General features: G+C 38.7%; 1 protein-coding gene across 2 annotated transcripts in view; it reads right to left on the bottom strand.

Moving 5' to 3' along the window:
- gabbr1b (gamma-aminobutyric acid (GABA) B receptor, 1b) overlaps positions 1-17,591 on the bottom strand; it is a 130,032-nt gene that overhangs the window by 50,939 nt on the left and 61,502 nt on the right. For both annotated transcript variants that reach the window (XM_079878040.1, XM_079878041.1), the window contains exons 7-12: positions 12,809-12,969; positions 7,620-7,754; positions 5,108-5,278; positions 3,008-3,109; positions 801-866; positions 471-662 (exon numbers count right to left, since the gene is read on the bottom strand). In XM_079878040.1, the coding sequence (XP_079734166.1) occupies positions 471-662; positions 801-866; positions 3,008-3,109; positions 5,108-5,278; positions 7,620-7,754; positions 12,809-12,969 (827 nt within the window). The remainder of the gene's footprint in view (positions 1-470; positions 663-800; positions 867-3,007; positions 3,110-5,107; positions 5,279-7,619; positions 7,755-12,808; positions 12,970-17,591) is intronic.

The following is a 17,591-nucleotide window of genomic DNA, read 5'->3' as shown; positions in this document are numbered from 1 at the left end:
GTGTTTTTTGCTAGTTTTAGCCCATGGCAAATCCCGCCATGTAAATAGCGAATCTGCCATGGCGCAAGCACAACTGGCTTTTAAAGGGAATGGGAGATGAAACTCTGATTGGTTTATTGCACGTTACACCCGAAACACCCATTACTCATTAAGAGAATAGGGACAACACTTTTAGACCATGTGCCGGGCACGCCGACCTTTTTTCCCGTCGTTAAACTAGCAAAAGGGGATTCGGACACGCCCTAAGTGCACTTGTGCCGTGTGCAATAGACCATGCGCTTAGATCGTTAAAATAGGGCCCTTTAAGTCTGATTGCTTCAAAAAGTAATGCTTCATGATTTGAGATACCATTCAAGCCCACAGCACAAATGTGCCAAGGTCTGGGCCTAGCCACAGGACACAAACTAAGCAATTCTTATATTTAGGGTCAATGAGAGTCAGGAAATAAAACATTCTTCAGGCCCACTTACCAGGTTAGAGGCCCCTCGCACTGTCTCTGGATTGAGCATGACTATCTCAGTGGTCACATGCCCCTCCACAGCTTCTGTCATCTGTTCCACAGTGCAGTTGATTGATGGGTCTTTGATCTTGAACCAGTTGTCAGCATACCAGCCAATCAGAAACCACACATACTTTTTCCCATACAGTTTCTCCTTATAGACCTGCAGTTGGGTTGTGTGAAACAGGTCGGGTTAAGGAACGACTTGAATGAAAAGAATGAAAAATGAACAGAAACTCCATGTTTCCCCTTTGACATTGACATAGATTAATCATGATCAGCTGGATGGCTAAATACCGACCTCACAAAAAACATTCCTGGCTTCCGTTTCGTAAAACAGTCCCACAATGATGCGCGCATCTTGCCGCTGTAGGAGCAGAGCAAGAATTGATGATTAGAACAAAGAAATGAATGCAACAAATTTGCAAAAGTCAGTGAATTAGTGTGGTCCCCTTAGTATTTGAGAGTGCTACTATGCATAACACTGCAGTAATTTTGGTTTGGACAAGCAGTCCAATCAGTGCTACTTTCCCCTCTCAGCAGTGTGCTATTCCAGGTTACCATGGTTCCTCTGGTGGTACTCCATTAATCTTGTGCACCAAAACTAGGGCGGCACACATGGCAGGCCTTTGCTAAACAGGCAGCCAGGGGCCCAGGCGTCACTGGAGAGAGCAGGATGGGGAAGCGGTAGGGCTGGAGGGGGGACAGATCATCTGACCCATGTTCCAATTAAAATGATTCTCCTCAAGAATAAGATCAGATTCCCACACTGTTGTATTTTTCTCCCGGACTTAAATGATGTCCTTTGGTGTGACAGTCCCAGAGCTAGCCAATCACAATAAAGGTGCATGTTCCTGTGTTTATATCTGGAAGTGTTTATGTGGGAAACCAAAAGAAATAGAAAAAAAAATGTTTTGCTTAAAGAAAATCAAGTCTATTTTTAGGGCAATTAAATTTTTTATTGTGATATTATTTATATAACATGACATATTTTCCCCCAAATCCCCATTACCATGGTACAAAACAATAATAAGGTAATGTAAAACAAAATTGTTATAGTAGTATTTGCTGTGTAGATTTAAATAAAAAAAGAAATAAATTACTATATGACAATATATTAGGTTATTCTTAACAAATAATAATGAGAATAGGTTTTTGTTAATGTTTTGTTTGTTTACTTCTTTATTACTTGAATTGAACTTAAAATATAAAGAAAATATAAGTTACATTTTGTTTGAGAAGGTGGGATTTATTTTTTTTATATTTATTGGGGAAATACATTTTGTCAATATTGGAAAAGCACAATAAATATTTTTCTTATTCGTTGTATTATGTTTATTATTTAGTATTTCTTACTAAAATGTTATACTAAAAAATTAATGGAAATTACAACAAAAAAAAGTGCAAAAATGAAGCATTAAAGGTAATGCATCAATATAATGTCTTGTATTTTTTCCATCTGATTTTGGGTTGAGATGTGACCTGGTGTTTTAGTGAGATTCACCCTTAAAGAATCTATGGGCCCTATCTTGCACCCAGCGCAATTGACTTTGTACACCGACGCATGTATCATTCCTATTTTGCACAGTGGACTTTTCTCTCCACAGACGCACGTCAGTAAATTAAGAAATTAACTTGCGCTCCCGGGGGCGGTTCAGCACAAAGAGGAGGCCTGTTCCGGCGCAAACGTTCCCTGGTGCTATTTTGCAGGTTTAGAAAACAATTCCGCCACTGACCAGGAACAACCTAGTCTAAAGTCAGTGGCGTGTTGCGCATGTTATTCATATGCTATTTTAAGGGTGCATGCTTGGCCATCTACACACAGACGCAGCAGTTCTCATTTTTAGAAAACCATACATTATTACAAGGAAAAATATTAACACACGAGGGAAATCATTGTTGTGTCCATGAAGATGTGAAAAAATAGGCATAAATCTAGCTTACACATTTACCAAAATTTTTATACACCTGTTTAACCTAAGCTTATTTGGGTGGGTTTCTTCCATCCCCATACAATGTCACTTCTCTGTCTTTTACGGCCCTGACGAGAACATCGGTCTCCTCGGCTGTGAAACGCTCCTGGCGTGCGCCTGGCAAACCCACCGTTATAATAGCAATCCGCCATGGAACAAGCGCACCTGCTCTTAAAGGGAATGTGAGATGTCACTCTGATTGGTTTATTTCACGTTATGCCCAAACCACACCTATGAATAATGAAGCTACTTCAGACCAACCCATTTTAGATTTGCGTCGGGCGCAAGAGTAATTTATCCCACCGGTATAATAGCAACAGCGCCCAAGACCCGCCCACAAAGTTACTTGCGTTTCGCGCTTGATACTTGCGTTTCAGATCGTTAAAATAGGGCCCTATGTGTGTTTGCATCTGAGAATCATAGGATGCTGTTGAGGAGGGTGCTGATCTGATTGCTCTACTGTGGCACTGACGGGAACACCTGTACTTTGCCATGGCAGCGAAGTCATAAATGAAATGAGTGAAAGTGAAAGCACCTTGAGGTTCTTGACGGCCACAGCAGGATCCGTGAGGAAACTTTGCCTCACACTGATCTCAATGCCTGCCTCCTTCACCCTCTGCTCTAGGTCATCCAGAGTCTGAGAGAGAGAGAAATTAAAGGAGAATTGAGAAAGAGAGGGAGGGAAAGTAAAGAGCATGGAGACAAGAAAAACATTTGCAGATGAGTGAGGGAGGTGATGTCGGGTAGAAAAATCAAGAGACGGCAGAGAATATTATTGTGGCAGAAAGGCAGAGATAAGACAGGAATGGAGAAAGAAAACGAGGAAAAAAAGAAAATTAGAAAGAGACTGGCAGATTTTATTTCTTTTGTTGGGACTTGTTTACTGTCCTGCGTGTACCAATAAAACAAGCGTGTAAATTTTAATACAGTCTGTATAACCTCAGGCTGCAGAGTGCAGGAGGAAACAAAGGAATAGAGCCATGCCTACATCAGCTACAGCCCACAATCCCAGATGTTATCTTATACAGCACACAAGTACACTTTACCTACATAGCATACAAAAATACATGCTATACCCTGAAGTAAACGATGTGCTTCTGAAACTCTCAATTACATAAACACAGCCTGTCTGAGTTGCACAACTCAGATACCAGGCATCAGGCATTCGCTGCATATTGTTTTACAAGTTCCAGGGACAAGGACAAGGTTTCTGTCCACACTAGAAGAAAAACACTGTATAATTTGATACAATCTAGCCAAGATGACAGCATAGATCAAAATAGACCCTTTTTACTTTCTTTTAAAAGAATGTTACTTGTATCTCATTGTGAGCAATTTATTCAATCACATTGCTTCAAAATAAGGCAGTTTCAATGTGACGTGGGTTTTAATTTTATTCAAAAAGCATTTTTTTGTTTATTCAGAATTATTCGATTAGATTCAATACTAATTTGTTTAATTTGATTTAAATATAATTTGAATCAATCACAAAATGATTCGATTTCATTAACAAACATTTAATTTAGTATTTTTTAATATGCATGTATAGGATTCATTAAAAACTTCTCTTAAAGCATCTTAGTGAGGAAAAAGAAGGCAATCTACTTCAGACTGTTTGGTGCACCAAAAGCTCAAGGACACATGATAATAAATAAGAGAAGCAATATAGATGACTAAATTATTTTAAACTTAAATGTTTTCTGCACAAAAAGTCACCAACTAAACAATAATACAAGTAAAATGTAGAAAATAGAATTTAAAGAAAATAATGCAGTCAAGATTTCATGAAAGCATTTTATTTCAGTTGAGGTCATGTAAATGAGATGGCATATTTAATCGTATTTCATGATCGATGCAAATTGATTTTTTAATGAGAAACTGTGTGAATCGTTACATACGGAGCCCGTATGTATTACAATTCTGTACTTTTGTGAATAAACTCAATTAATTAATGCATAGTTTCTTGGGGGAACACAATAGTTTTGCCAGTGCAAATATTTTTATATTAAAAGAATTTCAATGCATTGAAATATAATTTTTCTTTCCATCTCAGAATTGTATCCATTACCATACAGGGTCCGTTAGACCTGTAGGGTCTCTGTAGTTAGCCTACATGCCATTTTTAAAGAATGTTTTCATAATTCAAGCTCTGAAACAACTTTCCTTTTTGCTGATGTAAATAAGACTGCTTATGTTTTGACCAAAGAGTGCCACACTATTGACTGCAAACTATTGACATGAATTCCGAATGGATGAAATCAAGTCCTGCCCTACACTTTTTGTCCTCAATGAATATTCTGGTTCACTTGGAAATAGACTTTTACAATTAAAATTGGTCACATTATATAAGTTAACTTGGTTGTGAATATCATTTAATGCTTTAATAAGACTTTGATGTATAACAATGCAGAGCAGGATTATGGACCAATAGGATTTCACAGTGGGTGGGGCTACTTAGGACAATATACAATAAACAAGCAACAATCATCACTTGTAGCAGCTGATTAGGACACCTCCTCCTAAATACTGATCAAAGTATGGAAAATCTTTTCTGTTTGGCTTCTGTTGTGCAATAGTCTGCAAGCTTATCATTGAATAATTATTGCTTTTAAACATCTTTAAACATCTCACTTACAGAGGTGAAGACCTCGGTGGTCTGCTGGATGGTGGCGATCTTGGTCCACTTCCACTTCTGGAAGAGCTGCACGCGGGTGGGGTTGTGCAATGTGGCTGAGGGGTGCGTGCGAAAGAAGGTGGGGAAACGCTGACGGTTGGAGAGAGCTGGTGAACTGGATCCATAGGACAGCTGCAAGCAAATGAGAAATGCGTAAGAGAAAGACATACACACACTGTACAGACACTGAGACTTTTGAAGAAAACTGTGCGATAAAATCACCCGCAGGAAAACCAGTGCCCAAGGGGCTAAATTATCTCCTGCACAGTTCACTCGGAACAGCTTTAGTTAACATTGGGGACTGTAGTGTGTGAGACAGGCGTGCAAAGCTATGATAAAAAAATTAAATGCAAAACAGAGGTGTAAAATAAAACATTTCCTGTTTTAAGTGCAGCACCGACATCAGTCAAAAACCGATGACAGCAGAGGGTTTTTTAGCTATTTTGCCAATAACTCAATGTCATTCCCAAATGCAGCGAGATGTCGTTGAGTGACAGGTCTGCTGAGGGGGTGGAAAAAGGGAGGGTTTCAAGGCCAGTGGGGGGATATATAGGTCAAAACTCATATGTGAAGAGAAAAAGCTCTCAACAGATATAAAAATAGAGCAGAGCATGAAAAATAAAGAGACTGATTTTCAAAAGGAAAAAAGAAAAGAAAAAGAAGATGAGGCATTGGGAGTGCACTTCAAAGACGTGCCAAAAGCTAAATAAAATTACATAAATATCTGATCCAAATTGTCTGGAAGCCATTTCACTGATTTCGGGTATTTGTACAAAGTGCTGCATGTTCTGAAATGGGACATTTAGGTAGCTCATCTTAACTGTGGTATTACACTTTCAGTGATCAGACCTGCAGGAGAGTTCGGTTTGTGATGCACAGAGTCATACTGAAGCCATCAGTACCAAATGCAGGGAACTAGAGGTATGTTCCCCCCTTTAATGCAGTCAATCCTGCCTCCTGATGAGTACATTCAATTTGCACACATCCTGTCTGATTGGCCTTAGAGAGACTGACAAACACAACTAAATTAATTGCTATGGACTGTAAGTCAGTGATTGGCTTATGTTCAGTAATATGAAATTAAACAAACAATACATTTACTTTTTTCATCTTCAACAATTATGTAATGTCTTTGAATGTCTTCTAAGCAAATATTGATATAGCCTATGCAATTGATTCAACAAATTAATCTGAATATCAATCAGTTAATTTGATTGAAATACGTAATCGATTGACAACCATCAGTAAGAATTTTCTTTCTTTTTTTTAAAAGAAGTCTCTTATGTTCACCCAGGCTGAATTTATTTGATAAAAAAAACAAAAAAAAACAATAAAAACAGTTATATTGTTAAAGATTATTACAATTTAAAACAACTATTAGAATTCTATAGTAAAATATTTTAAACGTAATTTATTCCTGTGATGGCAAAGCTGAATTTCCAGCATCATTACTGGAACAATGAACATCTTTATAACATTCTTTAACATTATAAATGTCTTTACTGCCCTTTTTTGATCAATTAATGCATCTTTGCTGAATAAAAGTAGCCTATTATTTCTTTCATAAAAAAAGTCTCGGGTTACAAATGTAACCATGGTTCCCTGAGAACGAGACTGGGGAATGCCTCCGGCATGACCGGTGTCTAAAGCATGTGTCAAAACACAACAATAACATTGGCCAACGACAGCCTATGATGTCACTACTGGTGGGACCAGAGTATGAATAGGGCGCCTGTAGTACGTCATACAATTCTTGTCTGAAGCAGACCTCGGCAGGCACACCTGAAGCATGGCAATGAGACGCAGTGTCTCGTTCCCCTTCTCAGGGAACCATGGTTACATTCGTAACCCGAAACGTTTCCTTTCGAATGGGAAGTCGCACTGCATCCTAGGACGCTAATAGGGAACAAATGCCCACTTCGTCATGCTGAAGGAATGAGTGTCGTATGGCTGACATAAGTCAGTGACTTCAGAGTAACTGATCCTGAGTCACAGTTCACCTTCCTAACAATACGTACCAGCAGTCGTCGTGACTCTATTCCCTAGGGCCAGAAACTCTGGTTACATCAGGCAGCTTAGCTCAGGTATTCAAAGAATTCCTTAAAGGGAATATGGCCAAGGATATAAATATATCCTGCCAGTCGCCACAGGGGACATACCCCTGACGATACATCCTTTTGACAAACAAACCATTGGAATAAGTGAATTCACAGCCTTATCTACCTGTCTTTGGGGTTTAAACCTGTAACTTTTTGGTTCCCTGATATTTAACAACTAGGCTGAACCATCCCATTTCTACAGAACCTACATGTAAACAAATGCCCAAATTACGGGAATGCCTATATTACTCATCCATCTTGTCAAAAATTCCAATGTTTGCTGCAGAAAAACATTTTGTCATCAGTATAAACCTTGTTTTTCCTCAACATTCTTTCAATGACAGCTTATCTCTAAACATTCAAAGTGAACCCACCACTATAAGGTTCCACATGCGAGCAGCCTCGGCCACCAATGTGGACACAGAGCTGCAGCCAGGCATCAAAACGATTTTTATGGGCTCCGTGTACAGGAGGTCATACAGCAGCTTTGTGGCCTCTCCAGGATCACACTGAAAGCAGAGAGAGAGAAAAACATTTAAATATATAATCTATACTCAGATTTGAAGCACAGCTGTCTCTATTCATGAGGCATTCTGTCACTTCATGCACAAAACTGCAGACCTCAACAAAAAACAACAACAACAACAACAACACATTTCACACTGTATATACATTTGCTGCAACAGTATAAGAACCCCCATAGGGAGAGAGGCTTCATTTCATACTGAATCACTTAAGTAGAGATAAATATGCATTGGAAAGCAGAATAAAAAGGAGCAGAGACAGATAAAGCCATACTGTAGAGGGGAAAGCTGCAGTCTTCCAAGGACACATGCATTTGCCAATATATACACCAAGAAAAAATGTTTGTTTGCTGGACATGTACCCTCATCAGTCTTTAACCCGACACTGACAATCAGCATCTTTTTTCCCCCCCCATTTGTCTTAAAATTACTGTCAAAGAAAGATCAATATCTCATTTAAATGATAATAGTAGGTTAAGGCCACAATTGATCATGTGTTGAGAGTAAACCGGGTTGCAGCCGGTGGCCTTGAGCACAGCCAGAATTTCTAAAGCTAAGCTTTTGTTTAGTTTCTGTTGTTCTGGGAACAGAGAGAAGCTTAAAGAGGAGCAAAACCTATAAAGGATAAAAATGATTCATGGCTTGATTGCTGCAATCACAAATTCAATTGGCAGGACCATGTGGCGACTGCTCTTTACTTATTGGCCTCTAATCTGGCATCCTTATCCTGAGACACATCTCTATTTCTGTCTCTCCCGATGATTTTAATTTCTTCTAAACATATAACTAAATCACTCCAATTATTTCCATTACAACAAAAGAAGCGTTTTAGTGAGAAACTGCTTTTCTTGTCTGAATTACAATGACTGCCTGTGAAAAGCATGAAATTAATGTGACATTCCATACAGTTATGTGAGAGAGTTACATCAACTGCCTCCACTGCAGACACATGCCTACACATTCTTTTTTAATAAAGTAAATAAAATGAGCCAGATTGCACATAAGATGTTCAGGCACACAGTACGTCCTCAGGAGTCTGTGGTGAGAATGCTACCGTAGACTCTCTCCAGACTCCCAGGGGGTCATCAGCAAAATTGTACTCACAGAATGGAGACCTAGTTTGGGCTCTAAATCTCCCCCTGCCCTGACTTTCTAACCCTGAGAGAAGCCATGCGTGAGCCTAACTTTTTAAATGCACCTGGGCTCCGCCTAATCAAAACAACTGTAAGAACTGCATTCTGAATTTTTGAAAACACAGAAGGTAGATTATCCTGAAAATAGAAGGAGCATTCTTTCAACTGATCCATCTGAACTGAACCATCAAACAGATATGATGATGATAGTTTGGTTTGACTTGTTATTATGTATAAGGTCCTAACTACTTAGAAAACAAAACATATAGGCTACATTTGTTTAATTAAAATACCAGTTGTTACTACAAAACACTTTTGAAAATGTGTATCTTAAAATTATACGTATAATTGTATTTATCAACTAATAATAATAGTAGTTTTGGGTCAGTAAGATTTTAATAAGATAAATTAATAATTTTATTCAGCAATGATGGATTAAGTATGGAAGCTTGTTTCCGCCACTGAATAATAAATAAATAATAATAATTGCGACTTTTTATCTCACAATTCTGACTTTTTTTCTCACAATTGCGATATATCAAGTCAGAATTGTGACTTTTTTTCTCAGAATTGCGAGATATGAAGTCAGAATTGTGAGAAATAAAGTCGCAATTCTGAGAAATAAAGTCGCAATTGGGAGATATAAAGTCGCAATTCTGAGAAATAAAGTCGCAATTAAGAGATATAAAGTCAGAATTGCATGATATAAAGTCGCAATTGCGTGTTATGAAGTCAGAATTGTGAGATACAAACTATTCTGAGGTAAAAAAAAATTTTTTTTTTTAAATCCGTCTTTTTTTTCCATAGAATTGGACTTTATATCTCACAATTGTGAGTTTATATCTCACAATTCTGAGAAAAGATGTCAGAATTGCGAGATATAAACTCGCAATTATGTGTTATAAAGTCAGAATTGCGTGATATAAAGTCGCAATTGCGAGAAAAAAAGTCTGACTTTAAATTCTGACTTTATAAACACGCAATTCTGACTTTATAACACGCAATTGCAAGTTTATATCTCGCAATTCTGACTTTATAACACGCAATTGCGACTTTATTTCATGCAATTCTGACTTTATATCTCGCAATTCTGAGAAATAAAGTCGCAATTATCTTTTAAAATGTTTTATTTTGTGGCGGAAACAAGCTTCCATAATTAAGTAATAGTAAAGACATTTAAAATAAAAAAAATCTATTTAAAAAACTGTTCTTTTGAACTTTTCATTCATCAGAGTATCCTGTAAAAATATTTATCATGGTTTCCACAAAAATATTAAGCAGCACAACTGTTTTAAACATTGATAATAAAAAGAAATGTTTCTTGAGCACCAAAATACCATATTAGAATGACTTCTGAAGGATCATGTGATACTGAAGACTGGAGTAATGATGCTAAAAAAAAAAGTGAGTCGGATGGTTACTGCTCTGATGGTTTCAGCAGATTCAGTTCATTAGATACAAACTTTCTGACCGATTCATTAAAAGAAGTGTTCTTAAATATGACTACACTCGTTGGACTGGATGTTTGTTTTTGCCTGCAGTCAGTGAAGACAACACAATAGAAAGACATTTTCCAAGTCAGCAAAAACATTTTTCTTTGCCATGGTGCTGTAGAATAGTTTCCCCACCCTGTTCCTGGAGGCACACCAACAGAACACATTTTCAAACTCTTCCTAATCAAACACACCTTATTCAACTCATCAGCTCATTAATTGAGACTCCACGGATTGAAATGGATGGGTCGGATAAGACTGTTGGTGTGCCTCCAGGATCAGGTTTGGGAAAAACTGCTGTAGAACAGAAGTGCAGAAAATATTAGTATTAGAGCATATTGGGACTATGGTTGAGTTTGATTAAATTCACTAAATATGAATCAAACTTATCAGCTAGATCAGGGATGGGCAACTTCGGTCCTGGAGGGCCACTGTCCTACAGAGTTTAGCTCCAACCCTAATCAAACACACCTGAACAAGCTAATCAAGGTCCTCAGGATTACTAGAAAATTACAGGCAGGTGATTTTTTTCAGGGTTGGAGCTAAACTCTGTAGGACAGTGGTCCTCCAGGACCGAAGTTGCCCATCCCTGAGCTAGATGCTATTAAAACATCTGTCTCAAAACTCACGAGTTGGAGGACAAGAAAGGATTGCAAAACTAGTCTAATGATGCACTCTTTAGGAAACTTAATTGCCTAATTAAAAGTACATAAAATAATCATGATACTCACACTATTTGTATAAATATAGCATTCCTGCAGCTCAAACAGTAGCACAAGGTCATGGGTTCGATTCCCAGGGACATGCATGAACTGATAAAACATATACCTTGAATGTAAGTCCCTTTTGAGCGTCTGCCAAATGAACAAGTAATATCAGTATTGCCCAGTCCTATGACAGTCCTTTTTTTAATATCAGTTGTTTTTAAATACTCTCTAGCACTGACAACACCTAGAAGAAGGGATTTCAGCGTCCCCATTCTCCTCCATCATTCAAATCAGTGGAAGAACAAACCCCAAAAACACATTAAAGACCCCACGACACAAGTGTTAAGGCCAAGGGATCTCACATCACATCCATGCTAATAAGCCCTTTTGCCATCCCTGTTGTCCCACGGAGAGCACAGCCCTCAGCTCCAATCAGAACGCCCCAGACCCACGCTGAGCGCAGGTTTAATGAGACTGCTCTTTCTGTTACTCAGGAGGGAACATTTGGGTCTGAATATCTAAAACCCAACTTCTGCCTGCCTTATACCTCCTGATGACACAGCGCTTTTCTGCTCTCTAAATGTAGCTGTCCATGGTGCTGAATCCTAATCAGTGGCGGCTCTCTGCATGTGTGTGATTCTGTGTGCATGTATTCATTCAGATCCGCAGGGGTCCAGAGTACATCAACCTACCGCGGGGCATCAGAAACGATGCTTTCAATATGTAGAGTTCAGATTGCCTTGAACTGCACTTCATTTGTCTGGTTAACCGTACAGTCTTACACCAGCCAGCTAATTTCTTCCATTTATCCTTCTGCCTCTGTTTATGCAATAATGGTAAAGAGGCATGCTTTTTTCTTTTGTCAGAGCAATCTGTGGCCTTATGTGTTTGTTTGAACAGCAGTGGTCTTGGTAACAGTTGTCATGCCAACCTCCGCCCCCAGTCTTTCCTCCTTCTCCTGTATCTTTGAAGCAGGGTTCCAATGCAGACCCATTCCGACCAATCACGGCAAAGCTCTTAGCAACACGGAGTAGACACAGGGAATTAACTGTTTGCACTCTGCATGTATCTATATGTCTTCTCCGTCAAAAACTCTGGCTTGCACTCTGCATATATGTGTGTGTGTGTGTGTGTGTGTGTGTGTGTGTGCATGCGAGAGGGAGTATGCATTGGCATCTCCTGTGCGGGGGAGGAGGGACGCAGGTGGGAAAGATGGAGAGAAGTAGAGGGAGAGAGAGAGTCAAGCAAATGGAAAGATACGGACAGGGAAAGCGGAAGGTATACGGAGCTGCTATGAATAGATTTTTGCAGGCAAATCTCAGGTGACAGCGTAACTGATGAATAATATGATGCTGTCAAACATTCCTCTGTGCAGCTTTAATGAAGTCATACTGAATCAAGTACAAATTCCCATTTTAAGAACATTATGTTCATTAGTATCCACCAAACCCCTATTAGCATACTACAGCAGTACAGCTGACCCAATATGCTGTAGTAAAATGTAAATTTGCTCAGAAATCTCCAGTGAACACAAATCTTCAGAAAGCAAACTGGTAATGACACTCCACACTGTTTGAATAAATAACATCAATTGCAAGCAAACACTCTTATGGAATGACTAGTTCAGTGCACACTCAAGTACATGCTATCAAACAGTTCAAATAATGGAAAGTAATTAAAGAGGTTCACATGCAGTGCTCACTTACCATACTGTCATAGTGGATTAATTCAAGCTCATAATCCGGAAGAATATCCGTTCTCTTGTTCACCAAATCCAGGGCCATTTGGGCAGCAGGGAGACATGCTTGGCCACCTGGCCATCCGCCGCTCATAGGGAACAGGGCTCCGATGTAGAGTTTCTTCTTGCCTAGAACCGGGCAGGACCAGGAGAACAGTAAAGTAAGGGTGGCCAAAATAAAGTAGGAAGTTGAAACCAAGCGCCGTCCTCTGCTGTGATGCTGCCAGAATAGTTTGGCCATAGTGGGCAAGAGTGTGTGCCAACACAGTTTCTGTTCTTGATATTATTTTACATGAAAGGCAAAGCTGGAGGTGTTTGACAATAATTTTACTTTCATAGAAATATTTTGGGAAGTATAAATTTCATTCCCATTCAGTGCTGAAATTATTCAAAATCTCAAGTGAATACCGCAGTCAATTACCCTAGAGTTCTATAGACCTGTAATAGGCCTATACTTTTAGATGCACTAAAATGCACTTTTACATTTTCAACTTGGTGTTCAGGACGAAAACACAACCACGACATCGATGACGATTCAACGGAATGTGGTTTCGTTTCCTAACTCAATTAAAATAGCTGTGCGTAGAGGAAATTGCGTTAAAATTAGACGCGTTAACAAAGGTAATCAAGACAGAAAAGTCCGCGTACTGAACAATTGCGTTCGCAAACGAGTGTTTTACATGAACTGTTTTAAAATATACGAAGTTTCAAAGATTCACAAAAGTTTTAAGTATCCAAAATTAGAACCGCTTAGTCAATTGATAATAAAATGACACTGAAAAATAACGTAGCTAACAACAGTCTAAAAAGGCGGTCTAATATTTAACAACAGAATACATTTACGCGGAATAACGTTAACGAATGCTAGCGCTGAAAAACAATAACAATCTGTCGTTGCCTCAAGAGTTTTTAGTGCTGTATTCTTATACTCACGCTTTTCCTGAACCCGGGACAAATATAGCGGAATAATACTAATAATAATAACGTTTCAGGTTTGTTTATGGAAAGCGCAATGTTTACAAACGATCGACTGGAATCCTCTGTGTGCGTCTTTAGAAAACGATACGTTGATTTCGAAGTGAAAACCGATTAGCGCTGAAAAACGGAGGACTAATGTCGTTGTGATATTGGTATAAAATCCAGTACGGAAACAAAAGAAACGAATAAACGAAGTCACAGCAGTGAGTGTATGTGTTCGTTGGATGCAGCAGGAGACTGAGAGAGAGGGAGAATGTGCTGGGTTTATAGAGAGAGACAGCGCGCGCGCGCGCATGAGAGATAATGTGTATGTATGTTCGTGTGAGAGAGAGATTGAGATAAACTGTGAGAGAAAAGAGCTAGAAAGGAGTGTATGTGAGAGAGAGTCGTATATGTGTGGGGCTCGTTTTCCCTCTCCGTTTCACAGAGCACTTTGAATTTGCAATCCCTTTAACACAACCACTCTGTTTTATTACCCACCCGTCTCCCACCACCCTTTTTCTCCGCCAACTACACACAAACCATCCGCCTCCGATCCACATTTTGCTTTCTATCACTGTCTCTTCCTCAGAAGTTAATTACAAAAACATTTTAATTTAATCAAGGTGGACCATGATGATAGCACTCCATATGCAATAACGTCTTCCTTCTGGCACACAATTGAATCCTGATCAGTCACAATTTAGTCACTGTTTTCATGTCACTCACTTTTTGTGTTGTTTTTCAATCAATATAAGGATTGAATGTATCCTGAATCATTTCAGACAGAAGCTGCTGCACACTACATTATGAATCACATGCTCCGTTCCTCTCTCCCACACACCTTCATCTCCACTGCACCATCTATTTCCAAACTCCCAGCCACTGCTCACACTAATCCTGCACCTTACAGCAGATACATCGTGATAAACAGGATCCACAGAGGAATGTCTGTGTGCGCCTGACTGTAGTCTTCAATAATGTATCTCCAAACTGATGGGCTGACACTATCCTTCTCTTCCTCACCTTCCCCCGAACCCAATGTTTTTCCTCCAAGTGGAGTGCCATTTTTCTACTTGCTCAGTGGCTTCGGTAACACGTTCACCCTCTCACAAATCTTTAGAGTTGATGAGAATCGCTACAGTTATCTATCTCGTTTCTCTTGCTCTGTTAATTCCCAGCACACTCTTGATTGATCTTGCAACTTCTCTCGCTTGCAAAAACACAGCACAAGCCCAGTTACATCACATCGATACTCAAAGTTAGGCGTGACATGGGCCATGATCAAGCAGACTTTGAAATGAATAATGAAACTCCAGGCAGCAACATGAGATATGGCTTTCGCTAGGTGCCTTGGGTAATTCAGATCGTTACAGCGATTTATTTTTGCTGACATTCTGGCTCAAAGCTGATTAGCAATTCTGGAATCTACATGTTTTAAACAACAAGAGCAGCTTTTGTAAGCGAAGCACTTTAAGAAGTGAACTGAGAAATTTTAGGCAACCTTTCTGTTTCTCTCTCTTGAACTGTTTCGATTTCCACATTCTCATCAACATCAAAAACCCAGAGGCGCTGGTTATATATCAGAGAACTTGTATTAGTGGCCTGGGATTGGCCTGGGGTAGTGCCACAAATGAAATACACCCATGTGTGTGTGGTGCATGCAGAGAGGTGATTTGCCTCCAGGGAGGCGCTAGCGCTCAATTCTAGACCAGTTATCCAAAAAGCCAATAATTCCTGAACAAAATGTCAAAACTTCATTAAAATTAGGTAACCACATGCGACATATGATTCTAAAAAAGCATGCACACTTTCATGGAGATCGCCGATAGGTGGCGCTACAACAGTAAAAAATGTGAAAATGCTGTATTTCAATGTTAAATTTTTAGACATTTGAATCATGCAAATTTACTTTTCAAAAATGGTTAACACACACACACACACACACACACTACTTAACATACACATAAATTGTATTATGTCATTACGTCAGATACCCCCCCCCCCCAATATTTAAATCTATGCATTACAACCCCCCCAATATTTATACCATGATCACATGAAAAATATGCAGACCCAAACTTCAACGCAATGTTCCCCCCAATGTTCAAACCAAATCTACGCCCTTGGGTAAGGCTATTAAATAGCAGTCTCAAACTAGCATTTGTTATTACATTAAAGTTAGCAAGTTGGTATGAACCACAGTCATCATCAACATAGAAAATAGCACAAAGTGAAAATAAAGTGGTATTTTGGGTTAAGGTTACAAAAACTACAATTACCACAAACACAACAATTTACTGGCACTTTTAGGTAACTGTAACTTCAACGTTGAATGCTCGCTATTTCATATAGTGCGACTTTGTGACTTTGCACTTTGCTACGAACACACTATAAAGTCTGACAGTACTGTAAAGTTTGTTTTTCTGAGGTTAGAGACTTTTTTATTTAGTAACAAGTAAGTACCGTTAGTCATGACTAACAAGTTAGAAACAAAAATAATGTTAGAATAATAATACTAACATATAGACTGACAACATCTCATCTGACAGAAGATACTGAATAAGGCAAAGTGTTTATCTCAGGCAAGAGATAACAGCTTTCACACAAGACTTTGGAAATAGAGAAACACTTATCCTTGCCTCAATGTGTATAACTTCAATTTTATTTCCGTCATGAAAAATTTTCCCCCAAATTGGATTTTTGCGAAACCTACTTTTTTGAACTACTGAAGTCCTAGGTATTTCGCCCGATTAGAACCAAACCAGTGCAGAAGATTCTCTGTAATAAATAATTATCTAAAAAAGTTAAACTATCGATTCAACACCACAACGGCACGACAAAACATTTGAAGTGGGTGAGACTACTTTTGCTTAAGCCTATGGAGTGAGGGAGTTGGTGATAGTCTGAAATCACAGTCCATATGCTGTTAACTCGCCTCTTCTTTAGCTAATCAACACTGTGATTGTTAATTTATTATTCACACTTGTTCTTATGGAATGGATTCTGATCTAATTGGTATGCTAATATAAATGTTGCTGCCTCTGGCAGAGCTTCAGTTGCCAACCAACCAGACAGACCAGAGATATTATCCCAAAAAAAAAAAAAAAAATCCTTAGCTAAATAAATATGTCATTAACTATTCTGGGCCATTTTCTACCGAATTCCTCTTGGATATATGACAGGGGTTTCCAATATTCCTGGAGGGCACCATCCCGCAGAGTCCCTTGAGGTTTGTTGTAATCCTGAAGACCCTGATTAGCTGTTTCAGAAGGAGATATTGGCGTGCACCTAACCCAGGTTTTCTTACTTGTGCTAACATATTGAAAGGCCAGCTCTGCTGTGTTGCTGTCTGGGTGGTCCATGCTAATAAGAAAACCCTCTTGGTTGGTACTGTATGCTACAATGTAATACATTCAAAATGACCTTGCATTTCCACTGTGGTGAATGCAAGGTAACAGTTATTAAATGAAATAATGAATATTAGGATGATATATTTTGTAACTTTTTGAATCTTAAAAGTTTTGGTGGAATAGACTTTCAATTGAGGGACAGAAATCTATCAGGTTTTATTTGACTTTCAAAGATGATTGATCAAATAAATAATCAGTTATGGCTATCATGATTAATGTCATTAAAATCACGATCATCAGCATTCCTTTATAATTTTTTACGTTGTATGAACTTTTTGAATCTTAAAAGTTTTGGTGGAATAGACTTTCAATTGAGGGACAGAAATCTATCAGGCTTTATTTGTCTGTCAAAGATGAGCAAAAGTCTTATGGGTTTGGAAC

The sequence above is a fragment of the Squalius cephalus genome (genome assembly GCF_949319135.1).
Source record: "Squalius cephalus genome assembly, chromosome: 8".
NCBI lineage: Eukaryota > Metazoa > Chordata > Actinopteri > Cypriniformes > Leuciscidae > Squalius > Squalius cephalus.
This window is presented reverse-complemented; position numbering and strand designations above follow the sequence as displayed.